This window comes from Mus caroli, unplaced genomic scaffold (assembly GCF_978045245.1).
Source record: "Mus caroli unplaced genomic scaffold, Mus_caroli_1 scaffold_6, whole genome shotgun sequence".
NCBI lineage: Eukaryota > Metazoa > Chordata > Mammalia > Rodentia > Muridae > Mus > Mus caroli.
The window spans coordinates 23,815,538-23,839,288 of NW_028227261.1; the positions used below are offsets into that span (position 1 = coordinate 23,815,538).

Sequence of the window (23,751 nt, forward strand, 5' to 3'; positions counted from 1 at the left end):
TTAGGTTTCTCAAATTACAGTTTCATAATGCAGGATTCAGGTATGCGAGGGATGGGTGGAGTGAGGAAGGAGGGAAGAAAGTAAGGGAAATATTTAATGCTTAGAGGAATGGAGGAATTTTTGAAGCCATGTGTCTATTTGTCCCTTCTAATGTTGTTACTAATATAATCTTTCCTATTATTAGTAAATAATAATCGTAATAGTGAGATACTGGTAGCGGACACAATTGAACAGTGCAGTCGGTATGTTACCTGTTTTACTGTTCCTAACTTCATGTGAGAGAGTCATGTCTTTTCAGCTTATAAATGTGGAAACTGAGAATAACATGCCCACGGTCAGTCTGCTAGTAAGATAGAAGTAGACTCTTGTCTGAGAGGCCTCGTCTTCATTTTTATTATATGAGATCTTGGGATGCAGGAAATTGAACTGGGCATGGTGGCACAAACCTGTATCCCACCTACTTAGGATGCTCGTGAGTTTGGGACCAGCCTAAGCAACACACTGGGACCCATGTCTCAAAATAGCAGAGTGTGCAGCTGATACAGCGAGGGCGGAGCTCAGCTGTGGAGCGCTTGCTTAGTGAGTGTCCTTAGTAAGACTTGGGTGTGATCCCTAGTGTCATAAAAGAAAAGCAAACAGACCTACGAGAAGAGAAGACAGACCCCTCCCATACCTCCCCAGTGTGTGTATGTGTGTGTGTGGGGGGTGTGGAATGTACGAATGGACACATGATGTTCTACCCATGGATTTCAGTGGTGGACATTGGTGCCCTCTGCTGTTCTAGAGAGCCCTAGACAGGATCTCATGTAAGGAAGAGGGAATTTGCCTCGGGGCTTGTCATAGAATGGAGATGTTGGGTCAGTAGTTGGAGTGGGCCAGGACTGGAGGCTCCAGGAGGAAGGTCATCTGTTGGGTGCTGGACAGAGGCAGGCATGAGGGACCTGGAGAGAGTTATAGATCATAGATTGGCTATTAGGGGAAAATTACAGTGCTGGCTAAGTGAATGGGGATACAGGTGATGAAGTGGCTAAGGCAGAAAGGGATGTATAAGATGGGGTATGTGTGGGCCTACTGTGTGCAAGATCCTGGGTTCACTTTCTACTACTGCCTAGCCTCAGGGAAGGACAGAGGTAACATGTGAAGATATATATGTAGGTTTACGTTAATAGTAATTAGCTTGGGAGTAATTTCTTTTTTTTTTTTTTTTTTTTTTTGGTTTTTTCGAGACAGGGTTTCTCTGTATAGCCCTGGCTGTCCTGGAACTCACTTTGTAGACCAGGCTGGCCTCGAACTCAGAAATCCGCCTGCCTCTGCCTCCCGAGTGCTGGGATTAAAGGCGTGCGCCACCACACCCGGCTGGGAGTAATTTCATAGTTTGTTATGGTTATGCTTTATAATTAATGTTTGAGTAGTCTTGTATATATGAAATAATAATTGAACTAATGATGGAAAATATTTATGCTAGAAAGAGTCCTCTAATTTAGCAAGCAGATTTTTTTTAAAGATCTATTTATTTATTTTATGTATATGAGGACACTGTTGCTGTACAGGTGGTTGTGAGCCATCATGTGGTTGCTGGGAATTGAACTTGGGACCTCTAATCCCTCTGGCCCTAACTCCTGGGAACTCTGATCTGACTTCTAATATAGCATGCTTTAACCTCGCCCTACAGACCTCACATCTCACTTCCTGGAAGTTTCCTAGCCACCTTCCTGACTTGTCATTTACAATCTGCCTTTGTGGTGCTGTCAGGTCAGCCTGGTAGATAGACTCACCAGGGTCCACAGCGCCCTGCAGCTTGATTCTCAGGGCCTACTGAGCTCAGGGACCTCCAGTGTCCTCTGTTACATTTGTATCAGGATTATTAGAATTTGCTTCAACCAAGTAGCAAGGGAATCTGACCATCACCTGACTCCTTTTCTCTTTCTTTAGGATAAGGGCCTCTTTTCCCCTAGAAATAAAATTGACAGGTTGTTTGGGAGCCTGGAATTAGAGAAGAATAACCAGACCCTCGAGGCTGGTCAGTGAGTTACAGACCCTTGAGGTTGGTTAGTGAGTTACTTTGAATAGGCTGCGTGGCCTCCTGTCGTCCTGACTTCCATGTGATAAATAATAATTGTGACCAGTTACTAAGAACGCACAGGGCCATGCAGATTTACTGTATTGTTCAGTTTTAATATCTGTGTACTTGAGATGGGCACTAACCTCAAATCCCTTATCCTCCTTCGGCTAAAGAGCGCTGCCATTGCAGCCCTGGTGCAGCTCCCAGCTCTCAGGTGCTTACTCCCCCACCCTATAATGTACAAGTTGGTTTTATCTCCATTTTATTTATTTGTTTAGTTTATGTGTGGGGGTGAAGGTTTGTGTGTGCACAGTGTACAACTGAAGGTCAGAGGGTAGGCTTCGGGTGTGGTGTCTCACCCTTCCGCCTCTTCTAAGACAGAGTCTCTTTGCTGCTGTGTAAGCCAAACTAGTTGGCCCTCCCACTCCTGCGTCTGCCTCTCCCCACCCAGGCACTTTGGGATTACAGACACTTGGCTTCTGCCTCTGGCTTCCACTGGCTTCTGGAGACCCAGCCTCCAGGCACAGCAAGCACGTCCACATGCTGAGCCATCTTCCTTTTTTTAAATTTATTTAGTTTTATTTGATATTTTCTTTATTTACATTTCAAATGTTATCCCCTTTCCTAGTTTCCCCTCGGAATATCCCCTATCCCCTGCCCTTTCCCCCCGTTCCCCAACCCACCCACTCCTGCTTCCTGGGGGACATAGAACCTTCACAGGACCAAGGGCCTCTCCTCCCATTGATGACCAACTAGGCCATCCTCTGCCACATATGCAGCTGGAGCCCTGAGTCCCACCATGTGTTTTCTTTAATTGGTGGTTTAGTCCCAGGGAGCTCTGGGGGTACTAGTTAGTTCATACTGTTGTTCCTTTTATAGGGCTGCAAGCCCCTTTAGCTCCTTGGGTACTTTCTCTAGCTCCTTCAGTGGGGACCTTGTGCTCTGTCCAATGGATGACCGTGACCATCCATTTCTGTATTTGCCAGGCATTGGCAGAGCCACTCAGAAGACAGCTTTATCAGGCTCCTGTCAGCAAGTTCTTCTTGGCATCCGCAGTAGTGTCTGGGTTTGGTGGCTATTTATGGGATGGATTCCCAGGTGGGGCAGTCTCTGGATGGTCATTTCTTCAGTCTCTGCTCTGATGAGCCATCTTCATTGTAAAGAAGAGACTAGCCAGGTGGTGGTGGTACACGCCTTTAATCCCAGCACTTGGGAGGCAGAGGCAGGTGGATTTCTGAGTTCGAGGCCAGCCTGGTCTACAGAGTGAGTTCCAGGACAGCCAGGGTATACAGAGAAGCCCTGTCTCAAAAAAACAAAAAACAAACAAACAAACAAAAAGAGACTACAGAAGTGGGAAATGGGAATTTATCTACATAGTTGGCCAACTTGCCTTGTGTCCGTTCAGTCTGGCATATTGACCGACACATAGGAAGGCTGAAGTGGACCAAAGAATCTCACATAAAAGCAGATGACAGGGCAGAGAGATGACAGGGCAGAGAGACGATTCTGCAGACTAGAGCACCGGCTGCTCTGGCAGAAGACCCTGCTTTAATTCTGAGCACCCATATAGTGGGTCACAACTATCGGCAACTCTAGCTCCAGGGAATCCAGTCCCTTCTTGTGACTTCCTCGGGTCCTAGGTGTGACATGATACACATAAATACACGTAGGCAAAACACCCATACACATAAAATAAATATAATAAGTTAGCAAGTATCCAGATGTGAGATTGCATTTGTACCTTAGCACTCAGGAGGATGGATCGGAGGACTGCTGTGAGTCTGGTTCCAGCCTGAGCTACAGGGCAAACCCTGTGCAAAAGTAGGGCTTAGAGGCCTGCAGAGATGGCTCAGATGGCTCTGCTGCTGTTGCAGAGAACATGTATCTGGTTCCCAGCACCTATGTGATGGATGGCTCATGGCCATCTGTAGTTCCCATTTTAGCGCATCTGACCTCTTCCTCTGGCCCTTAATCAATTTATCTATCTACCTTTCTTTCTTTCTTTCTTTCTTTTTTTCTTTCTTTCTTTCTTTCTTTCTTTCTTTCTTTCTTTCTTTCTTTCTTTCTTTCTTTCTTTCGGTTTTTCGAGACAGTGTTTCTCTGTATAGCCCTGGCTATCCTGGAACTCACTTTGTAGACCAGGCTGACCTCGAACTCAGAAATCTGCCTGCCTCTGCCTCCCGAGTGCTGGGATTAAAGGCGTGGACCACCACCGCCCGGCTTTAATCTTTCTTTAAAGGGGTTGGGGATACTGGGGTTGTAGATCAGTGGTAGAATATTTCCCCATCATACAGAAGACCTTTGGGTCCATTGCAAGTACTGCATTGAGAAGTGAAAACTTAGGGCCAGCAAGATGGCTCAGCAGGTGCTCGCTACCAAGCCTGGTGACCTGAGTTTCCCCTGAACCCGTATGGTGCAGGGAGAGAACCAGCTGTTCAAAGGTGTCTTCTGACCCCGTACACCTGCTTTAGCACATGCACAAAGCTAAGGAATACATTCACCAATAAACTACTGGTAACCAGGGAGTTCCCAGTACCCACATGGGTGGCAGCTATAAATCCAGTCCTGGGAGATCTAACATTCTCTGTGTCGTCCACAGGCACAGGCCAAGCACATGGTGCACATACACACATGAAGTCAAATACTCAGACACATTAATAAGTTATGCTGGGTGGTGGTGGCGCACGCCTTTAATCCCAGCACTCAGAAGGCAGAGGCAGGTGGATCTCTGAGTTCGAGGCCAGCCTGGTCTACAGAGTGAGTTCCAGGACAGCCACCGTTACATAGAGAAACCCTGTCTCTAGAAACCCAAAGAAATAGATAGAACTTTTTGAAAAATAAATATTTAAAAAACAATAAATCAATAATCGCAGTGTAAATGTGTGTAACTAGAAACCACACGAAGGAGTTTAGACCCTGAATGCTGGTTTGCACCTCCGGTTCACGTTGTAACAGGATACATTTTTTTTTTTTTAAAGATTTATTTATTATATGTAAGTACACTGTAGCTGTCTTCAGACACTCCAGAAGAGGGCGCCAGGTCTCGTTGCAGATGGTTGTGAGCCACCATGTGGTTGCTGGGATTTGAACTCTGGACCTTTGGAGGAGCAGTCAGGTGCTCTTACCCACTGAGCCATCTCACCAGCCCCAGGATACTTTTTCATGTCCCGTGCGTGCTTCAGTGTAGAGTCTTCACGACATTCTCACTAGCTGAAAGCTAACACACCAAATGTATCTTATCTTAGTTTTCCTAAATATCTTTGTGTTTATTCTATATTTAAGTGATTCTAGTGTCTCATCAGTACGAATGGTGACCTCCTTGAGCTTCTGTCCGCTTCTGCATGCGGGGTCCCTCTCTCTGGAGTTGGAGCTGGTGGTGCCAATTCATAGTCTTCTTATCAGGGCTGTCAAGATTTATTCTTCTTTTCCTTTTGATTTTCTTCTTTCTAGCGGTGGGGGTCAAATCTAGAATCAGAAGCGTGCTAGGTGCATGCTCTGCCATTCTGGGCTCCATGGTTCCCTACGTGGTTTTGTTTGGTGAATACTGGTTCTTTTACTGTTATTTATCTCTGAACTTAGATTTTGTTTAGTTAGTGTTGGAGTTTTCTTAACCATGGTCAGTAGGTCCTTGGTTTCTGTCAGTTTTATCCCCTTCCCCCTTCCAGTTTCCTCCTTTTCCATTTACCTTCTGCCCACAGCCTGAAGCAGGTAGCAGAAAGCCCTCAGAAACTTACAACTTGGACTCGAAGTGAACATCCATAGTCAAGAGGACCAGACAGTGAGACGAGAGATAGTGTCACAGTTAATAGTGTCATTGTTATCCCTTGTTTGCTAGATGGTCTTGTTATCCCTGTGTGTTTGGACATTTCATGGTTTCACGATGCACCCAGATATGTCATTTTATTTGATTCGACTCTCAGTATAACCGTGTGGTCGAAAGATAAGGGAGCCAAGTGCTCATGCGGATTGTACTGGTCTCACGCGAATTGTGCTGGCCTTAAATACTTTCACCAGGGAGTTAGGACCATGCAGTCAAAACAACAGTCTGGGGGCTGGTGAGATGGCTCAGTGGGTAAGAGCACCCGACTACTCTTCCAAAGGTCCAGAGTTCAAATCCCAGCAACCACATGGTGGCTAACAACCATCTGTAATGAGATCTGGCGCCCTCTTCTGGAGTGTCTGAAGACAGCTACAGTGTACTCACATATAATAAATAAATAAATCTTAAAAAAAAAAAAAAAAAAAAAACAAGAGTCTGTGATTGTCAGGGCAGTCTGAACCCAGGACCCTTCTCTTGCCCAGTCATAAGCAAATATTGTTTGCTGTACGATTATATAGAAAATACATCTCCTTTTGTGGTTTGAAAAAAAAGTAATTAAAAAAATCAAGACACATGCCCAAAGCACCCCAGTTTCTTTTTCTTTTATTTTTAAACCTCATTCTGTGATTTTTTTTTTTTTAAGATTGTGCTTTCCTGTGTAGCCCAGGCTGGCCTTTAACTCCTGATCCTCTACCCCTGTGTAGCCCAGGCTGGCCTTTAACTCCTGATCCTCTGCCACAGCCTCTGAGCTCTGCTATCTGGTTTTGAACACTCACTCCTGGCATTCGTGCTTTCATTCTTCTTTTTAAAATATTTTTCCCTTGTTTTTTTTTTTTTTCTAATCTTTTGTATATGGATTTTTCCTTCATGTATGTCTGCCCCATATGTGTGCAGTGTCTTTGGGGACAAGAGAGAAACATTGACTCCCCTAGGACTGGAGACACAGTGAGCCACCGTGTGGGTGCTGGGAATTGAACTTGGGTCCTATGCTAGGGCAGCCAGAGATCTTAACCTACTGACCCATCTCTCCAGCCCCTTTCTGCTATTGTGACCCCATGACATATTCTCCACAAGGAAGTTTTTTTTTTTTTCACTCTTCACAAGATACAACTCATAAATTCAAGATTCCTGGTCTTGTTTGTGTGTCCATGTTAGGGTGGGCAAATACTTCCTGGAGCCGGCAGATACAGCCTTAAAAGGGCCCTCTTCTGTCAGTAGGAAAGCTTTATTTCAAAAGCCTCCCTTAGTTGTCTCTGCGCGTCTGTCTCCTTGGGAGCATCTTTCTTACCCAGCATCCGAGAAGCAGTCATTCCCCTGCTTCATTTTTCACTTCACTGTGGTGGGAACAGGTCTGCCCCAGGACGCATGGATGCCACCCTGTGCAGTTGGTTCTCTTTCCACTTTATGTGAGGAATGAAAACTCAGATCACCCGCTTGTGTGGCAAACAGCTTTACCCACTATACTGTCTTTCTTGCCAGCCCTGGTTCTTTTTATTAAATCCTGGGGTTCAATTGTGTGTGTGAGGCCTGGGGCTAAGTCTCCATCATAAATCACTAAACAGACTTCCTTCCTTCTTGACCAACTCACTGTTGAAAACTGTTGTGTGGCTTTCTCAACTTCATTTTTTATATATATACATATGTATGTATGTACGTAATATGTATATATATGCATAGGTAATGTTTTTTATAATACAGTGATTATCATACTCCCTTCACATACATAATGTGTGATTATAGACTTGTCTATATTTTTCACAATATGATTTTTTTTATTTATTTTTTAAAGATTTATTTATTTATTATATGTAAGTACACTTCAGACACTCCAGAAGAGGGAGCCAGATCTTGTTACAGATGGTTGTGAGCCACCATGTGGTTGCTGGGATTTGAACTCTGGACCTTTGGAAGAGCAATCGGGTGCTCTTACCCACTGAGCCATCTCACCAGCCCATGATTTTTTTTAATTTGCTTTTTTCATATAACAGTGGATCTTGGAAGTCTTTCCAAACCAGTATATTTAATTTAGATTCATCTTTTTGTTGTGTCTTTGTTTTTATCAGATATAATTGTCTTTTTGCAGTTCTCGGGATTAAACTCAGGGCCTTAGGCCTTTTAGCTACCTACATTACCACTAAGCCGTATACCCATCTTTAAGAAACTCAGTTGCAGGGTGCTTCATCACACTGCCAGGGTAGAATTATCAGACGGAGAGAAGCAGCGTAGAGACACATCTGGTTCTCGGCCCACAGGCAACGGGATTGGGCAGATTGTCCATGCCATCTGAGCTTCCCTCCTCTGTACGGATAAGGACAGGTTAAAGACGCCCTCCACAGGCCTTGGGACGGTGTGGTGTGTGTTGAGTCCTTGCCTGGCATGTGCAGGCCCTGGGGGAAGGAAAAGCACTGTATGTGGTCTGCAGATTTAAAGTCATTCTTGGGTTGGCAATGTACTGGCAAATGTATTTGATGGTGGCCAATCACCAACGGGGAGGCTGTACGTGGAAGTTCACGGAGCGAGTACCACAGAGAGACGTGTGCTTCTGTCTCCTGCCCACCTAGTGATGTCTCGGAGTCTCTGCTTGATAAGTGCCTCTATAGCAACCACTCTCCTCATCCCGACATCCTGATCCGGACTTCTGGGGAGGTGCGGCTGAGTGACTTCTTGCTCTGGCAGGTAGGTTGTTTTGAAGCATGTTATTTTGGGGTTGGGCTGAACCCTGGAACTGAACCAGAACCCATTCTCCACCATTGTACGAGCAAGGCAGAGGGTTACCACGTAGAACAATCAGTGCCTCCAGGTTGTACCTAGAGACATTACTTTTCTTTCTTCACCTGACCCTGGGTGTATAATGTGTTCCTTGCTATCCAAAATGCAGAGTTTTATCCTAAAGAGAAACCAAAGCCATCCTACCCTAATGAAAATTTACATAAGCCCCATTTCAAGAAATGGGTTTTGAGACGCTGGTTAAGCCAGGTGTCAGACCAGCACCACAAGAGCCTTCCCTTACAGTTCATCATCTCTTCTTCAGAATACAGGTCTCCATCTGTGCAGGTAAATCCTGTGAGAGATTTCCACTGCATCCAGACTCTCAGGCTTGCTATTGCCTTTTTGCTCGGCTATTCTAGCTTAGGTCACCCCTAAAAGATCACATCCAGTTAGTACTGTTTGTCTAAAGATCTCTTGTTTTCAGCCAGGCAGTGGTGGTGCACACCTTTAATCCCAGCACTTAGGAGGAGGCAGAGGCAGGTGGATAGCTCTTGAGTTCAAGGGCAGCCTGGTATACTGAAAGAATTCCAGGACACCTAGGACTACACCAAGAAACCCAGTCTAAAAAAAAAAAAAAAAAAAAAAGGAAGAAAGAATAAGGAGAGGTTGAGGGAGACTCAGCTTGGAAACATCTCATGTATCAAGGTCCAGAAAAATTTTAATGAATAAGTGTTATAATTGAGGACTGGGGAAGCTGGTACTTGGTAAGGGTTGGTACATCTGGTACATACGCATGACAGCCTGTGTTTGGACCCTGGCACCCACATAAAAAGCCTGCTGTGATGGGGGGACACACTTAGAATCTCAATGCTTGGAGAGCAAAGACAGAAGGATCCCTAGAGCTCTGGCTGGCCAGCATTGCCTGATCTGTAAGCCCCAGTCTCAGAGAGCGAGCCTGTCTTCCGAGGAGCAAAATCCAAGGGTGACCTCTGACCTCTACAAGCACTCAGAGACACAGACAAGTGAACTGGCAGCTAGCTACTGCACATGTTTTGACTTAATGTTTGGGAATCCTGATGGAAATTTAGTGTATATCTAATGTTTTCTGCTGCTCAGATCACACTTAAAAGTTTGCACTGAGCACAGTTAGGAAATGACAGTGGTGGTGGGCTAGATTCCTTACAGAGTGTGCTCAAACCCTGATTTGGTCCTTGGCACTTTGCAAGGAGGACAAAAAAGGGAGGCAGAAAGAAGATGGAGAAAAGGAAGGAGTTAGAAATGGGAAAGAAAGATAAAGACAAAATATGCTGGTGAAGTAGAGAATTTACCAAATGGGTCACCCAGCAGATGCAGGGATCCCATGTCTTTAACATGAGACTTGGCATCTGGATGTGGTGGCGCACGCCTTTAATGCCAACATTTGGGAAGCAGAGGCAGTTGATCTGTAAGTTCAAGGACAGCCTGTTCTACAAGAAGGCTCGGGGAAAGTCATTGCAGCCTTAGGAAAGAGAAGTGGCAGCTCTTCAGCCAGCCTCCTGCAGATGCTGGCCATAGCACCTCCTGCCTTAGTATATAGCCCAGGATTCGGAGGCAGAGGCAGGCTATTAGTGTGAACTTTAGGGCTGCTGTTCTATAGAGCAAATCCAGGCCGGCCAGGGCTGCATAGTGAGGCCTGTCTCAGAATAAAAAGCCACTTTCATTTGTTGTGGAGAAAGTACTTGGTATCTTGGTAGGAGCTGTGGGGAAGGTGATATTGGTGACAATATTGAGCAAGTTTCCCCCTGCGGGGCATTTGGTTGTTGTTCAGTATAGCAGACAGTAAGCAGTGACTGTGGAGTGTTGAGGCCAGGGGCATTCATGTTCACCCGGTTCAAGGACTTTTCTTTCATGCATATTTCATCTTCATAGTTCCGTAAAGACTTATGCCCAGAGAGGTGAAAAAACTCAGCCAATTCTGTGGTAATGGTAGACAGAGGCAGTTTGGCTTCAGAACCCATGGGCTTAAGACACGGAGTCATACTGCTGCTACTTAAAATAACGGGAGCAGCCACCATTTGTTCTGGCTGACTTTATCAGACTGTGTGTCTGTCTCAGATGACCTCTAAGGGCAGGGAGCCAATGACATAATCCAGATGTCATTTCATAGTCCTAAAATTGGCTTTTAGAGACATGGTGTAGCTGGGCGTGGTGGCACTTGCCTTTGGTCCAAGATCTCAGGAGGCAGGCAGATCAATGGGAATTTCAAGTCAGCATGGTCTACATAGTTAATTCCGTACTAGCCAATGCTATACAGTGAGCCTTTCTCTGACAAAAAAAAAAAAAAAAAAGAAAGAAAGAAAGAAAGGAGGAAACATTTATCTAGTTTACCTCTGCTTTGCCACGGGCAGGGGATCCAGTTGCCTTGTGACCCTTCTTCCAAGAGTGAGGGGACCTGGGCTGGCTGCAGACACTTCCAGGGCTCTGGAAACATGTGCCATCTTGTTCTGGACCTTTTCCACCACGGCTGCTCCTCCATCGGGGTCCTGAGCAGCAGTGCATCTCCTCAGCTGTGACTAACTCCTACTCTGCTGCTTGTTTTTACCAGACGTCCCATTCCTGCCTCGTGTTCCAGCCTGTCCTGTGGCCAGAATACACATTTTGGAACCTGTGTGAGGCAATTCTGCAGTTTCAGAGGAACCATAGTGCCCTTCAGGTATGAGTCGGGCAGGATGGGCTGGAAGGGTGGACTGCCAGGCCCGCCTTGCACTAGGACTTGCTACAATGTTTATTGCATTTATTATTTATCTGTGAGTTTCTGTGCACAGATGTGCCATAATTAATGCATGTGTGTGACGGAGTGCACATGTGGAAGACAGCCTTTGAAAGTTGGTTCTCTCCTTCCTGTGGGTCTCAGGAATTGAACTCAGGCTGTCAGGCTTGGTGACAAGTGCCTTTACCCACTGAGCCATCTTTCCAGCCCACAAACATTTCTTGACAATGATGGTCATTATAATACTACTACCACACACTGATCAATTACTGTCAGACACTGAACGTGTTCTACAGTTCCTCATTTGTGCTCCCAAGCACTCAGTCAGGTAGGTCTTGTTAGTCTCTCTGTGAATGAGGAACAGAGATACCTGGGACATGGTGCTGATGCTTTTAATCCTAGCACTCAAGACAAGACACAGGAGGATGAGCTTAAGGCCAGAAAAAGAGACATTGTTTAGGGACTAATATGATACAAGAATAAGACACAGGAGAAAGCTCAGAGAGCCTGATCAAAGTCATAGCTGTCCACACCCACTGCTAATATTCACCATTGGGAAGCTGAGCCAGGAGGATCTCAAAATCAAAGCCAGTGAGTTTTTTTTTGGGGGGGGGGGCAGTTTCGAGACAGGGTTTCTCTGTGTAGCCCTGGATGTCGTGGAACTCACTCTGTAGACCAGGCTGGCCTTGAACTCAGAAATCTGCCTGCTTCTACCTCCCAAGTGCTGGGATTAAAGGTGTCTTCCACCACTGCCCGGCAAAGCCAGTGAATTTGAGACCAAATGTTTGTGTGAGAGTAGAATTCTGCAGAGCCCAGAGAGCGCTTCTGGAAGCTTCCTAGCGTCAGGGTTGTCAGTGGTCTCCCTAACTCTTGTCTGCATCCGACTACCACTGCTCATATGGGTAGAGACACTAACACAGAGTTGCTGTGCTGGTTCTGTCTGTATTTATCTGTTTAACTCTCCCTTAATGTATCAGCCTTGTGTCCTTATTTCTTCAGATATGAAAACAGGGACAGGAACTAACTGTGCCAAGGCCACAGAACTAGGGACCGGAATTTTGAAATCGTAGATGTTTCCTAAGTCTGGAGAGAGAATGGGCAGGAAGAAGGAATGATGTAAGTATTAGTGCCCCTTTTGGGGACCTAATGGAAGCCATAGAAGATGTCCAGTGAATTGCAGGGGTGATACTTACACTCTGTCACATAGACTACTCTCAGGGTTCATAGGATCCCCGAAATCTGTCCACAAGCCCCAGTCTGGAACTCCTAGCATTAGTGACTTTAATTGTGAGGTTTGTTTTTTGTTTGTTTTTTTTTTTTCAAGACAGGGTTTCTCTGTATAGCCCTGGCTGTCCTGGAACTCACTCTGTAGACCAGGCTGGCCTCTAACTCAGAAATCCGCCTGCCTCTGCTTCCCGAGTGCTGGGATTAAAGGCATGCACCACTACGCCCTGCGAATCATGAGGTTTTATCATTGAGTCTCACAGTATGAGTCATTTGAACGAGGCAGCTCAGAACAAGTAAAAGAGAACTAGCACAGCGTCTGTTACCTGCTGCCTGGGAGGATGCCATCAGAGTTCCCTGAAGCTGGGGCTGCCTCCAAAACTGGAACATACTTTGTATTTTCTGGATGAGAAACTTTCTGAAGTCCACCTTGTACTTTGACTCCTGCAGTCTAGGTCGCAGTTGTCACTAGTGATGGTTAGAATAGTCCCTGTCTAACTTGAGGATGCTGTGAGTGGTAGCCACCACCTTCAAGTTATGTAGATGCTTCTAGACACCTGGCTCTGAGACTCACATAGAGTTTTTTAAGACCTTCCTCTTTCGTCTCCTGCTGTGTCAATGGCTAATTTCGACACCTACCCCTTTCCCTTTCCTTCCTGTTTACTGTTTTAAATCAACTATAGAAAAAAAATGCAGGTGATTAACACAGTAGAGTGTATGTATGAAGTGAGAGTAAATTGGCTCTGATGGGGCCTGGAAAGCCTGCTGTGTGAGCCTTTGTCTGGAGGCCCTATAATTTGAATGCCCAGAGCCTTTATTATCTCAAGTTTCTCAGAGCCTTGCCCGTGGTTTGAGGAGGTGTTGCCTTAGGCTCTGTCTTCTCCATAACTGTTTATTGCGTTCCTACTATGAACCAGGTATGTGGTTAGGCACAGGGGAGTTAGCAGTCATCCTGCCAGACAAATGTCTAAACTCAAGGATTTTGTAGTTTTAGTTGAGAACAGAGTAAGCAAGCAAACAAATGAAAGGAAATGCCAGGCTGTAGTGAGTGTGAAGGACACGGGCCCAGTGACAGAGTGTAGTGGAAGCGGGCCGAGGGCATGGCGCTTACAACCGTAAGGTACTTAGAACACTCAGGGGAAGATGGCAGAGACAATTTGGGGGCCCTAGGCCTCTTACACATTCACAGCTTGGTAATAGCACAACAGAGGACTTAAAGAATAGGCAGAAGCTGATAAGGCATTTGGTTAGGAAGAAAGTCACTTGAGACCCTAAGGGGCCAAGCCTGTCTGGTGTGCACAGTAGATCCAGGACTGTATGTATACCAGGCTAGCTGCCTCTCCAGCCCTACACCTGCTATTTGTTGTTTTAATTGACTTTTTTTGTTTTTTTTTGTTTTGTTTTGTTTTTCGAGACAGGGTTTCTCTGTATAGCCCTGGCTGTCTTGGAACTCACTCTGTAGACCAGGCTGGCGTTGAACTCAGAAATCCGCCTGCCTCTGCCTCCCGAGTGCTGGGATTAAAGGTGTGCACCACCACCGCCCGGCTTAATTTACTTTTATTATTTTTAATAACATGCAGGGGGGTGTGTGTGTGTGCGCGTGTGAGTGCAGTCAGCTAGAGGCCAGAGCAGTCATCCTTGGGAGCCGGGCGTGTCTGTGAACTGTGCATGCTGGAACTCAAACTCAAGAAGAATAGTTTGTGCTCCTAACCACAGAGCCATCCCCCCTTTCCTTCCCTCCTCCCCTCCCCATGGTTTAGTAGCTTAGGGCACTTGTCACTGCTGCAGAGCACCCACAGGGTGACTCACAACCATCCTTAACCCCAGTACCCGAGAGTCCAGTGTCTTATGAGGGCACAAGGCATGCACAGAGTGCACTTACATGCACACATACCTGTAAGCAAACACTCACATACATAAAATAACTCTTTAAAAACCTCCTTTTTTCTCATCTGTACTTGCTCCTATTAAAAAAAAAAAAAATGTCTAAGGTTTGTGTGCTACAGTGGTGTGCACCTTTAACCCCAGCAGTGTGAGGCAGGGAGAGTGCCATGTGTTTGAAGGCGCCTGGGAGTTCCAGGACAGCCTGGGCTACACAGAGAGATGCAGGATTGACACTGATGCCTCATACACTCAAGGCAAATGCTCCTACTATCCCTCTTCATAAATCTTTGGAAGCCCAGGCACCTGCCAAGCGGCAGACTCATCTTGTTCTTTGCTTCTTCTGGGTGTGGAAGAACAGGGGCTTAGTGCTATTTTCAGAGTGAGCTTCTTTGAGCATTTGCACAAAGATGGCCTAAGATCTGCACTAACATTTTAAAGAATTAATGCTCTTGAGAGTCAAGTGGGAGTGCCCACCTGTAACCCTAGAACCTACCATATAGAGCAGGAGGAACTATGAATATAGCCTTCCTAGCTGCATAGCACAGTTGCAGCCTGACTGTTTATGTGAGACCCTGTCTCAGAGAATGTTCCCTATGCTCCTGAGGGACACTGACCTTTAGGGCTGCTGTTACATGAGCATGGCGGCACATCCCTGCCATCCTAGTTCCCAGGCATGCATCCGAGGCAGGAAGAGTGCCATGTGTTTGAAGGCGCCAAGGCTACTTAGTAAAACTCTTATCTCAAAAAAACCCTAAAAGGGTGGGAGACCTAAAGAGATATTCAGAGCAAGCGTATGTATTTCATCCAGGACCATATAAAAATCTAGGTATAGGGCTGGTGAGATGGCTCAGTGGGTAAGAGCACCCGACTGCTCTTCCGAAGGTCCAGAGTTCAAATCCCAGCAACCACATGGTGGCTCACAACCATCCGTAACAAGATCTGGTGCCCTCTTCTGAAGTGTCTGAAGACAGCTACAGTGTACTTACATATAATAAATAAATAAATCTTTAAAAAAAAAAAAAATCCAGGTATAGGACTGAGAGGTGGCTCAGCGGTTACACACAGCTCTTCCAGAGCCCTTGAGTGTGGTACCAGCATCCACACTGGGTACTGACAGCTGTGTGCAACGTCAGCTCCAGGGAGGTCTGATGCTTCTCGCCTCCATGGACACCTGCACTTTATGAGCTCAGAACCCCACAGAAAAACAAATAATTGGCCGGGCGTGGTGGTGCACGCCTTTAATCCCAGCACTCCGGAGGCAGAGGCAGGCGGATTTCTGAGTTTGAGGCCAGCCTGGTCTAAAAAGTGAGTTCCAGGACAGCCAGGGCTATACAGAGAAACCCTGTCTCAAAAAAACAAAAACAAAAAACAGGGGCTGGGGGAAAAAAAAAAAAAAAAACGGGCTGGAGAGATGGCTCAGCGGTTAAGAGCACTGACTGCTCTTCCAGAGGTCCTGAGTTCAATTCCCACCAACCACATGGTGGCACACAACGGTCTGTAATAGGATCTGATGCCTTCTTTTGGTGTGTCTGAAGACAACAACAGTGGACTCCTGTACATAAATTAAATAAATAAATCTTTAAGAAACCAAAACAAAAACAAGAAAAAAGGAAAAGGAAGGAAAAATAAAGACTTTGGTTAACTTGAGTCGGGGGCGGGAGGAGGCAACTGTTCTTCCCCATCCCTTTTTCTTTGAAATAAGATCTATAGCTCTAGCTTGCATGGTGCTCACTATGTAGCCCAGGGGGGTCTTGAACTCACAGCGGTCCTACTTGATCCCCTGGGATATGATTACAGGTGTGTGCTGGAATTGCCAGTTGTAACCACTGTGTTCCACTTGCTTGGGTTTTTCTAAGGGCAAATAACTGAGAAACCCTAGGGCACCGCTGAGGTTGAGCGAGGACCCAGACCCTTGATGTGGGCAGACGACATCTAGATGATGGCTGGCTTTTCCATTCCTCCCCAAGAATTACAGCTATCCCCGGGCACAAGGTCTACCCCCGATTCACTCAGGAAGCCACACTGGCCAGGTGTGGTAGCACATACCTTTCCTCCTAACACTGGAGGCAGAGGCAGGTGAGTTTCCGTGAGTTCGAGGCCAGCCTGCACAGAGCATGCTAGTAAAGGGCAGGTTAGAGAGAGCTTCTCAAAAAGACTGTATTGTTTTAGAGGGGGCTGGAAATTTCACAGCCACTGGAGAAATCAGAAGAATTTCAGCCAGCTGTGCGACATAAACCAAGTCCCTTAATGTCTTTGCCTTAGTATCCTTGTCTGTAAAAATATAGAGTCTCGCTAGATCAGCTGTCCCTTGTCCTACACATAGTGGTCAGGCTCTGCCTTGGCTACTTCTTCACTTCTGGCACTGAGCTGGGCCACCCTTTAGATGAGCCCTGAGCCTTCCAAAGGCCTTCAGGGAGTTCCCTTCCTTCCTCCTGGAGCTGTTTCTCCTCCTCTTGGTTTGGCTAGGACTTTGCCTATGCAGGCCCTGGCCACCAGCTCTGGTGACAGAATAGCAAACAATTTTAAGAGGCATTCTTTATTTCATTTTCCTAAATTAACCCAGGGAGGTGGGTATTGTTAACCATTTCATAGATTAAGAGAAGGCCTTAGGTGGCTAGAGAGGTGGGGCACTGATTTAAAACATTTCTTGCTCTTGCACCTTCACCTTCAGGCATCTACATGGTGGTTCACAGTCATCCTTCCTTAACTAGTTCCAGGCTTCCAATGCCCTTTTCTGACCTCCAAAGGGGTGTGCGTGTGTGTGTGTGTGTGTGTGTGTGTGTATGCAAAACATGCATACTCATTAAATTAATAAATCGAGAATAACTGTTTCAGTGTCAGAGCCAACCTTGGCGCCTAGCACCGTAACTGATGACAGTGTTCCCAGCACAGGCACCAGAGCATCACAGGTTTGGGGCTAACCTGGTTTTAGAAAGTTCAGGTCAACCAGGGCCACATAGCAAGATCCTGTCTTGAAATAAATACGTAATTTAAAAAATGCCGGGTGTGGTGGCACACGCCTTTAATCCCAGCACTCGGGAGGCAGAGGCAGGCGGATTTCTGAGTTCGAGGCCAGCCTGGTCTACAAAGTGAGTTCCAGGACAGCCAGGGCTATACAGAGAAATCCTGTCTCGAGAAAAAAAAAATTATGTTATGATCCAAAAAGAAAATTCTATAGCTGACATTTTATTTCAACCAACTGAAATGTTGTATACAAGATAGGCACTATGTAATGTAGATACTAAAATTGTTTATTGCGTCACCAAATCTCAATATCTGCTCTATAAAATAGAATGTAGAGTCTCTCAGGGTTGTTCTTAAAAAAATTTCTTGTATGTGCTATGGGCAATTTATGGTTTTTCCTACAAATAAAAAGTTTATTTAAAAAAGAAAGGAGAGGGCTGGTGAGATGGCTCAGTCGGTAAGAGCACCCGGCTGCTCTTCTGAAGGTCCAGAGTTCAAATCCCAGCAACCACATGATGGCTCACAACCATCTGTAACGAGATCTGGACACGACACTCTTCTGGTGTGTCTGAAGACAGCTACAGTATACTTACATATAATAAATAAATAAATCTTTTTTTAAAAAAAAGAAAAAGAAAGGAGAAAAGGAGAAATGATTCAGCTATTAAGAGGATGACCTGGTCATCCAAGGGGTGAAGTTCAGTTTCCAGCTGTCACAGTGGCTGACAGCCACCTGTAATTCCTGCTCCAAGGGGAATCTAGTGTTTCTGGTCTCTGTGGGTAGCTGGACTCATGTTCACACACACACACACAAACATTTACACGCACAATTTAAAAAGTAATAAAGGGCTGGAGAGATGGCTCAGTTGGTAAAGAGCACCAACTGCTCTTCCGAGGGTCCTGAGTTCAAATCCCACCAACTACGTGGTGGCTCACAACCATCCGTAATGAGATCTGACGCCCTCTTCTGGTGCATCTGAAGACAGCTACAGTGTACTTAGATGTAATAATAATAATGTTTTTTTAAAAAAGTAATAAAAATAAATCCTTTTAGGGAGAGGGAGGCTTTGAGACAGAGTTTCTCTGTGTAGCCCTGGCTGTCCTGGAACTCACTCTGTAAACAAGGCTGGGCTCAAACTCACAGAGATCCATCCACCTGCCTCTGCCTCCTCAGTGGTGGGATTAAAGACATATGCCACCTCCACAACCTCAGCTAAATAATCTTTTTAAAGGAAAAGACGAAATATAGCCTTAGAAAGCTGAGTCTTTTGGACTAGAATTGCTCAAATTTTGGGACTTCGATCAAATTCATTCTGATGTGAGAAGATTCATGCACCTTTGTGTGTGTGTGTGTGTAAAAGTGTGCCACAATGTGCTTGTGAAGGTCAAAGAACAACCGTGAGTTGATTTTCTCCTTCCGCATTCTTTATTGTTTGTTTTGTTTTATTAGTCTTCTTGAGACAGAATCTCACTAAGTACTCCTGGCTGCACTAGAATTCATAATGTAGGTCAGTCTAGCCTGCTACTTCCTGTATACCAGGCTAGCCTTGAACTCACAGAGATCTGCCTGCTCTGCTTCCTGAGTGCTGGGATTAAAAGTATAGACTACCATAAAGTGCTCTCCTTCCCAGCTTTTCATGGAGTTCAGGGATTGAGTCCAGGTCAGGCATTTTGCCAGCCCTTCCTCTGCCTTTCTTTTTTGAGGCAGGATCTCTCACTATAGGTGAAGTTTTCTGCTAGACTGGCACATACTGCAACCTTTTGTTTCTGTGATCCAGCTTGAGCTACCCTCCCCCTAACCCCCCTCACAAGTAATTGTGGAAGGGGAACTATGTTTGGTTTGGTTTGGTTTGGTTGAGACTGTGTCTGTTATGTAGCACTGGCAGTCCTGGAACTCACCAGCCTGGCCTCAAATCTGTAGAGATCCACCTGCCTCCTGAGTGCTAAGATTAAAAGTTCACTACCAGCCGGGCGTGGTGGTGCACGCCTTTAATCCCAGCACTCAGGAGGCAGAGGCAGGCGGATTTCTGAGTTCGAGGCCAGCCTGGTCTACAAAGTGAGTTCCAGGACAGCCAGGATTATACAGAGAAACCCTGTCTCGAAAAAACCAAAAAAAAAAAAAAAAAGAGTTCACTACCAGCCAGCCGTGGTGGCGCACGCTTTTAATCCCAGCACTTGGGAGGCAGAGGCAGGCGAATTTCTGAGTTTGAGGCCAGCCTGGTCTACAGACTGGGTTCCAGGACAGCCAGGACTACACAGAGAAAAAAAAGTTCACCACCATGCCTGACCTAGTCACAGCTTTGTTTTGAGAGTCAGTGAAAAACGGTTGAAGTGTTTGTGAGTACTTCTAAAGAATAAAGACAGGATCTGGGCCATGGTGGCACACACCTTTAATCCCAGTACTCAGGAGGCAGGGACAGGCAGATCTCTGAGTTTGAGTCTAGCCAGTTTCAGTACAGCCAGGACTACCCAGAAAAACCCTCAGCAACAACTGAACAGAGTGAAAACAAGGTGGTCAGAACTCACAGGCTGATTAGAACAAGACTTAAATAAAACACAAAATGCCACAATACAAGGTTGGAGATGGTAAAGGACACCAGGATGTGAAAAACCTATAGCTATCCTATCCTACTGCTCACTGGTCAGTGCAGCACATGCTTGACCCAGCTGCTTGGAAGTGTGGATAACATAGTGGAACTCTGACTCAGGAACAAATACACTCCACCAGGTTGCTCGCTCATGGGTTCTGTTCAGCAGGAGGAGCTCTGTAGGCCACAGATTGGCAAGGAAGGCAAGAGTCTATGAGATGAAGCAGCCCCCCCCCCTTTTGTCGCAGGTGTCCTCACTATGCCCTTTTATGACCACATGGTTAAGTTCGTCAACGCTTCCTGTACAGTGCTCCAAGTGCCAGAGAGGAGAAGTCTTCTCTCCTCTCTCAAAAGGGCTCATCATTTGTCCAAAGACACATGCAAGGTCTAGGAGGGGTCACCAGAGACGGATCGCTACCACCTGCCAGAACTGACTCCAGGGCCCTACGGAGGCCATCGGGATTCTTCTAAGAGGAAGAGCCGACTGGAGACTAATACCTAGTCTAGGCAGCAGTAAGTGGCTTAACAGAGCTGAACTTGCTACGGTCTTCCTAGAAGGGCCATTTGCTCATAGTCAAGCCTGTCTTCATTATAAGAGGCAAGTCCAGTTCTAGACTTTGAAAATAGACTAGAAAGTTGGAGAGTGGCACCTCACATTGACCTGGGAACCATGAGGAGACCCAGACAGTAGACAATGTAGCTAATGTTAGAGTGGATTTTGCATTTATTATCTCTAATCCTTTAAACCTCTCTTCAAGGTAAGCACAACCCCCACTTTACAAATAAAATTTTAAAAGGCTACGAGAGACTCTTCCCAAAGCCACAAAACTAGTTGGTGGAAGAGTCAGAAATCAGACTATTTACCTGTTTCTAAGCATAAGCTTGAAAAGGATTTTACGAAATGAAGACACTTCCACACAAAGCAAGCCAAGATGAACTGACTTGCCTGTGTAACACTGGTCCACGGCTTACATAGGTCCAAGCCTTTCCATACTGGCAGAAACTCTCCAGAGGTTGGCCATTCTGTGCCCTATCCCACACCTAAAATTATACTCCTGCCTCAAACCCTACTTTTCTCTAGCAGAAGGCCCGAGACATGTACGCTGAGGAGCGGAAGAGGTGCCAGCTGGAGAGGGACCAGGCCGCAGTGACAGAGCAGCTGCTTCGAGAGGGGCTCCAGGCCAGTGGGGATGCCCAGCTCCGACGGACGCGCTTGCACAAACTCTGCACCAAGAGGGAAGAACGAGTCCAAGGCTTCCTGAAGGCCTTGGAACTTAAACGGGCCGACTGGCTGGCACTTTGGGGCACTGCATCTGCCTAAGTGGGGCTGGCTACCAGCCACTTTGCCCGGCCCTTTGCCTCTTGGGCCCCGACTCATCTTTCTTTTTCCTTTCCTTTTCTTTTGAAAAGGCACTTCCCTGTTTTTGATGAATTGGGCTCCCTCTGTTTTGCAGGGAACCCCAAAGGCAAGTTCTGCTGCCTATGGATACCTTTGGACTACCTTTGACAGTTACCCTTGAAGTTTGAGGTAGAATCTCTCATGTGTACACTAAATCCAAGTCCAGCCACTAATACATTTGGAGAACAGGGGACCCTAATTCATTAGCTATATGTCCGTCCCTGTTTCTGGATGCATGTTCTTTTTCCACCAGCATATCCTTCACCGTGCAGAGGAGACCTTCCCAAAGCCTAGGCCTTTACCAGTCCTGCCTAAGCCTCCCCATGTGACTTCCACAAAAGATTTGGATCTACTGGTAAATTTTAACTGATAGGCAGCCAACATTATTGGGCAGGGAAGAAAGGGGTGGGGAGGACAGCAAGAAAATTTGCCCATCTGCTGCTCCTCCCCTTGGCTTTCCACCTGGGATTTGCTATTGAATCTCCACCCCCTCCCACTACCAGTACTGACTGCTCACTGAAAGGCTCAGCGCCCCCAATGGCCCATGGAAACCAGGCGGGTGATTACAATCCAATTACCTATTGTCAACTCAGCCCACACAGGCTTTACTCCCCCATGCAGGGAGGGCATGGGGCCAGGCTCCACTCCCCTGTGAGACCCAACCCCCTCCGTGACTACAGACAGGGTGGCAGAAGGGCCCCTAGAGGTCCTAGAGTCTAATCCAATACAGGCCAATTTGTGTTTAACATATGAGGACTGAACAGAACCAAGCATTTCCCAGTGGACTGAAGTCTTCCCTCGCCATCTCAAACTGATTCCCACTCCCAGTCTAAAAGGTCCTCACAGCTCTTTGACCTGGCTCCCTAAGTAGGCCCTGAGACAGTTTACTCTCTGTGTGGCAGAACTTACTCTAGCTCTCTCAGCCTCCTGTGAGCCCAACTCTTCCCCATCAGGAAAGAGGCAAGGTTCCATCCTTTCCTGGCCTCCCCATGGGCTGAGGAGAGAGGATGACCTCTGAAGGAAGGTCTGCTGAGCTAGTCTGTTTCAGGTGTCTCCGAGCTGTGAGTACTAGCCAGAAACTCCAACCAAATGTCACTCTGGTCTCATGCTGTCTGTAAGCCCTCCCCAAAATGTGCGCTATGCCTTCTTCCCCATCCCTATTTCTGTGCCCAGATGCCTGGCACTGGTGAACTTTTGGCCATCTTCTTCCTATCAGAATCAAAAAAGGCCTGACACTGAAACCAAGAGCCAATCAGTAAGCCCTTTGGCAAGGCCCCCTGTACACCTGGCACTCCCCAAAACCAATCCCTGGCACAGAGATCCCCAAGAGCAGGTGCTGTGCACTTTCCAGCTTTACAATGAGGCTGTTGACAGCTTTAATTAGGGAGGCATGAATTATGTGGCTATAATACAGAGCCCTACAATTAAGGCGGGAATGAGAGGCTGGAGGCAGCAAACGGAATCTGCCCGGCAAGCAAGGCTGTTGAGGCCTGGCTGACTTTCTCTTAAGATTGGAGTACAGTAGCAGTGATTAATGCGCCTGGTATCTTCCAGCCCCAGGACCTGTATTCTGGGAAAGGTGCACAGGGTGGGGTGGAGGATGGCTGCCTCGGGAGGCACTGTGGGCGTGGAAAGGAGAGGCAGATCCACTGTTGTCCATAGGCAAAGGCTGAAAAATGCTTGATTTGAATTCGCAGATGTCTGCTTTCTGCTGCCATGGCTATTACAAACTAGCTTCAACCCTTGCCTCAGAAATTAAGATGGGACCTATTTTGTGCCTTCCGCCTGAGCACCAAACACCCTATTGCAGATGTTAGCCAGTTGTGTTATGGGCATCAAAAAGAATTTAAAATTTTCTTTTTGAGATACAAGGTTTGTGTGGTAACTGCAAACGAGAGGAGGTTTTGCCTTACTGCTGCAGTTGGCCCCCTCCCTCGGGTGCGCTCGGCTAGCTCTAGAAGGCCGGACTTCGGGCTGGGGTGGCCTGGAAGGGCCCCTCTGCCATCACACCTGTTCATCGACTTGTTTCCTAATCTTCCGGCGCTTCCCTTCAACCGCCTTTTCCTCACGCAACCGAGAGCAAGCCAGCTCGATGGTGTGTGAGGCGGGCTTTCGCCAGCTGTGGCATCTGCAAAGCCCAGGTTCCATGGCCTCTGCTGAGTGGGGGCAGCTGGGTAGCTAGCTGCAGCCCAGACCCAGAGAGCCGAGTGGGAGGGGCGTGCTCCCGGGCTGGGTCGCCGGCTTTTCTCCACCATTCTGTGACAGGGGCCAGACGTGCGGGGATTTAAGGAAGCCACCGGGCAGATGTTGGGGGGCTGTTTAACGTTGGGGAGGCGGCTCAGCAGTAGGTGC

At 46.7% G+C, this 23,751-nt stretch overlaps 1 protein-coding gene across 3 annotated transcripts in view; it reads left to right on the plus strand.

Moving 5' to 3' along the window:
• Dhdds (dehydrodolichyl diphosphate synthase subunit) overlaps positions 1–23,270 on the plus strand; it is a 33,608-nt gene extending 10,338 nt beyond the window's left edge. For 2 of the 3 annotated variants that reach the window (XM_085838864.1, XM_021160877.2), the window contains exons 7-9: positions 8,444–8,558; positions 11,176–11,283; positions 21,082–23,270. In XM_085838864.1, the coding sequence (XP_085694990.1) occupies positions 8,444–8,558; positions 11,176–11,283; positions 21,082–21,321 (463 nt within the window). In that variant the 3' untranslated portion in view covers positions 21,322–23,270. The remainder of the gene's footprint in view (positions 1–8,443; positions 8,559–11,175; positions 11,284–21,081) is intronic. The other variant, XM_021160879.2, reaches the window with a different exon arrangement.
• Positions 23,271–23,751: the final 481 nt, after the last annotated feature.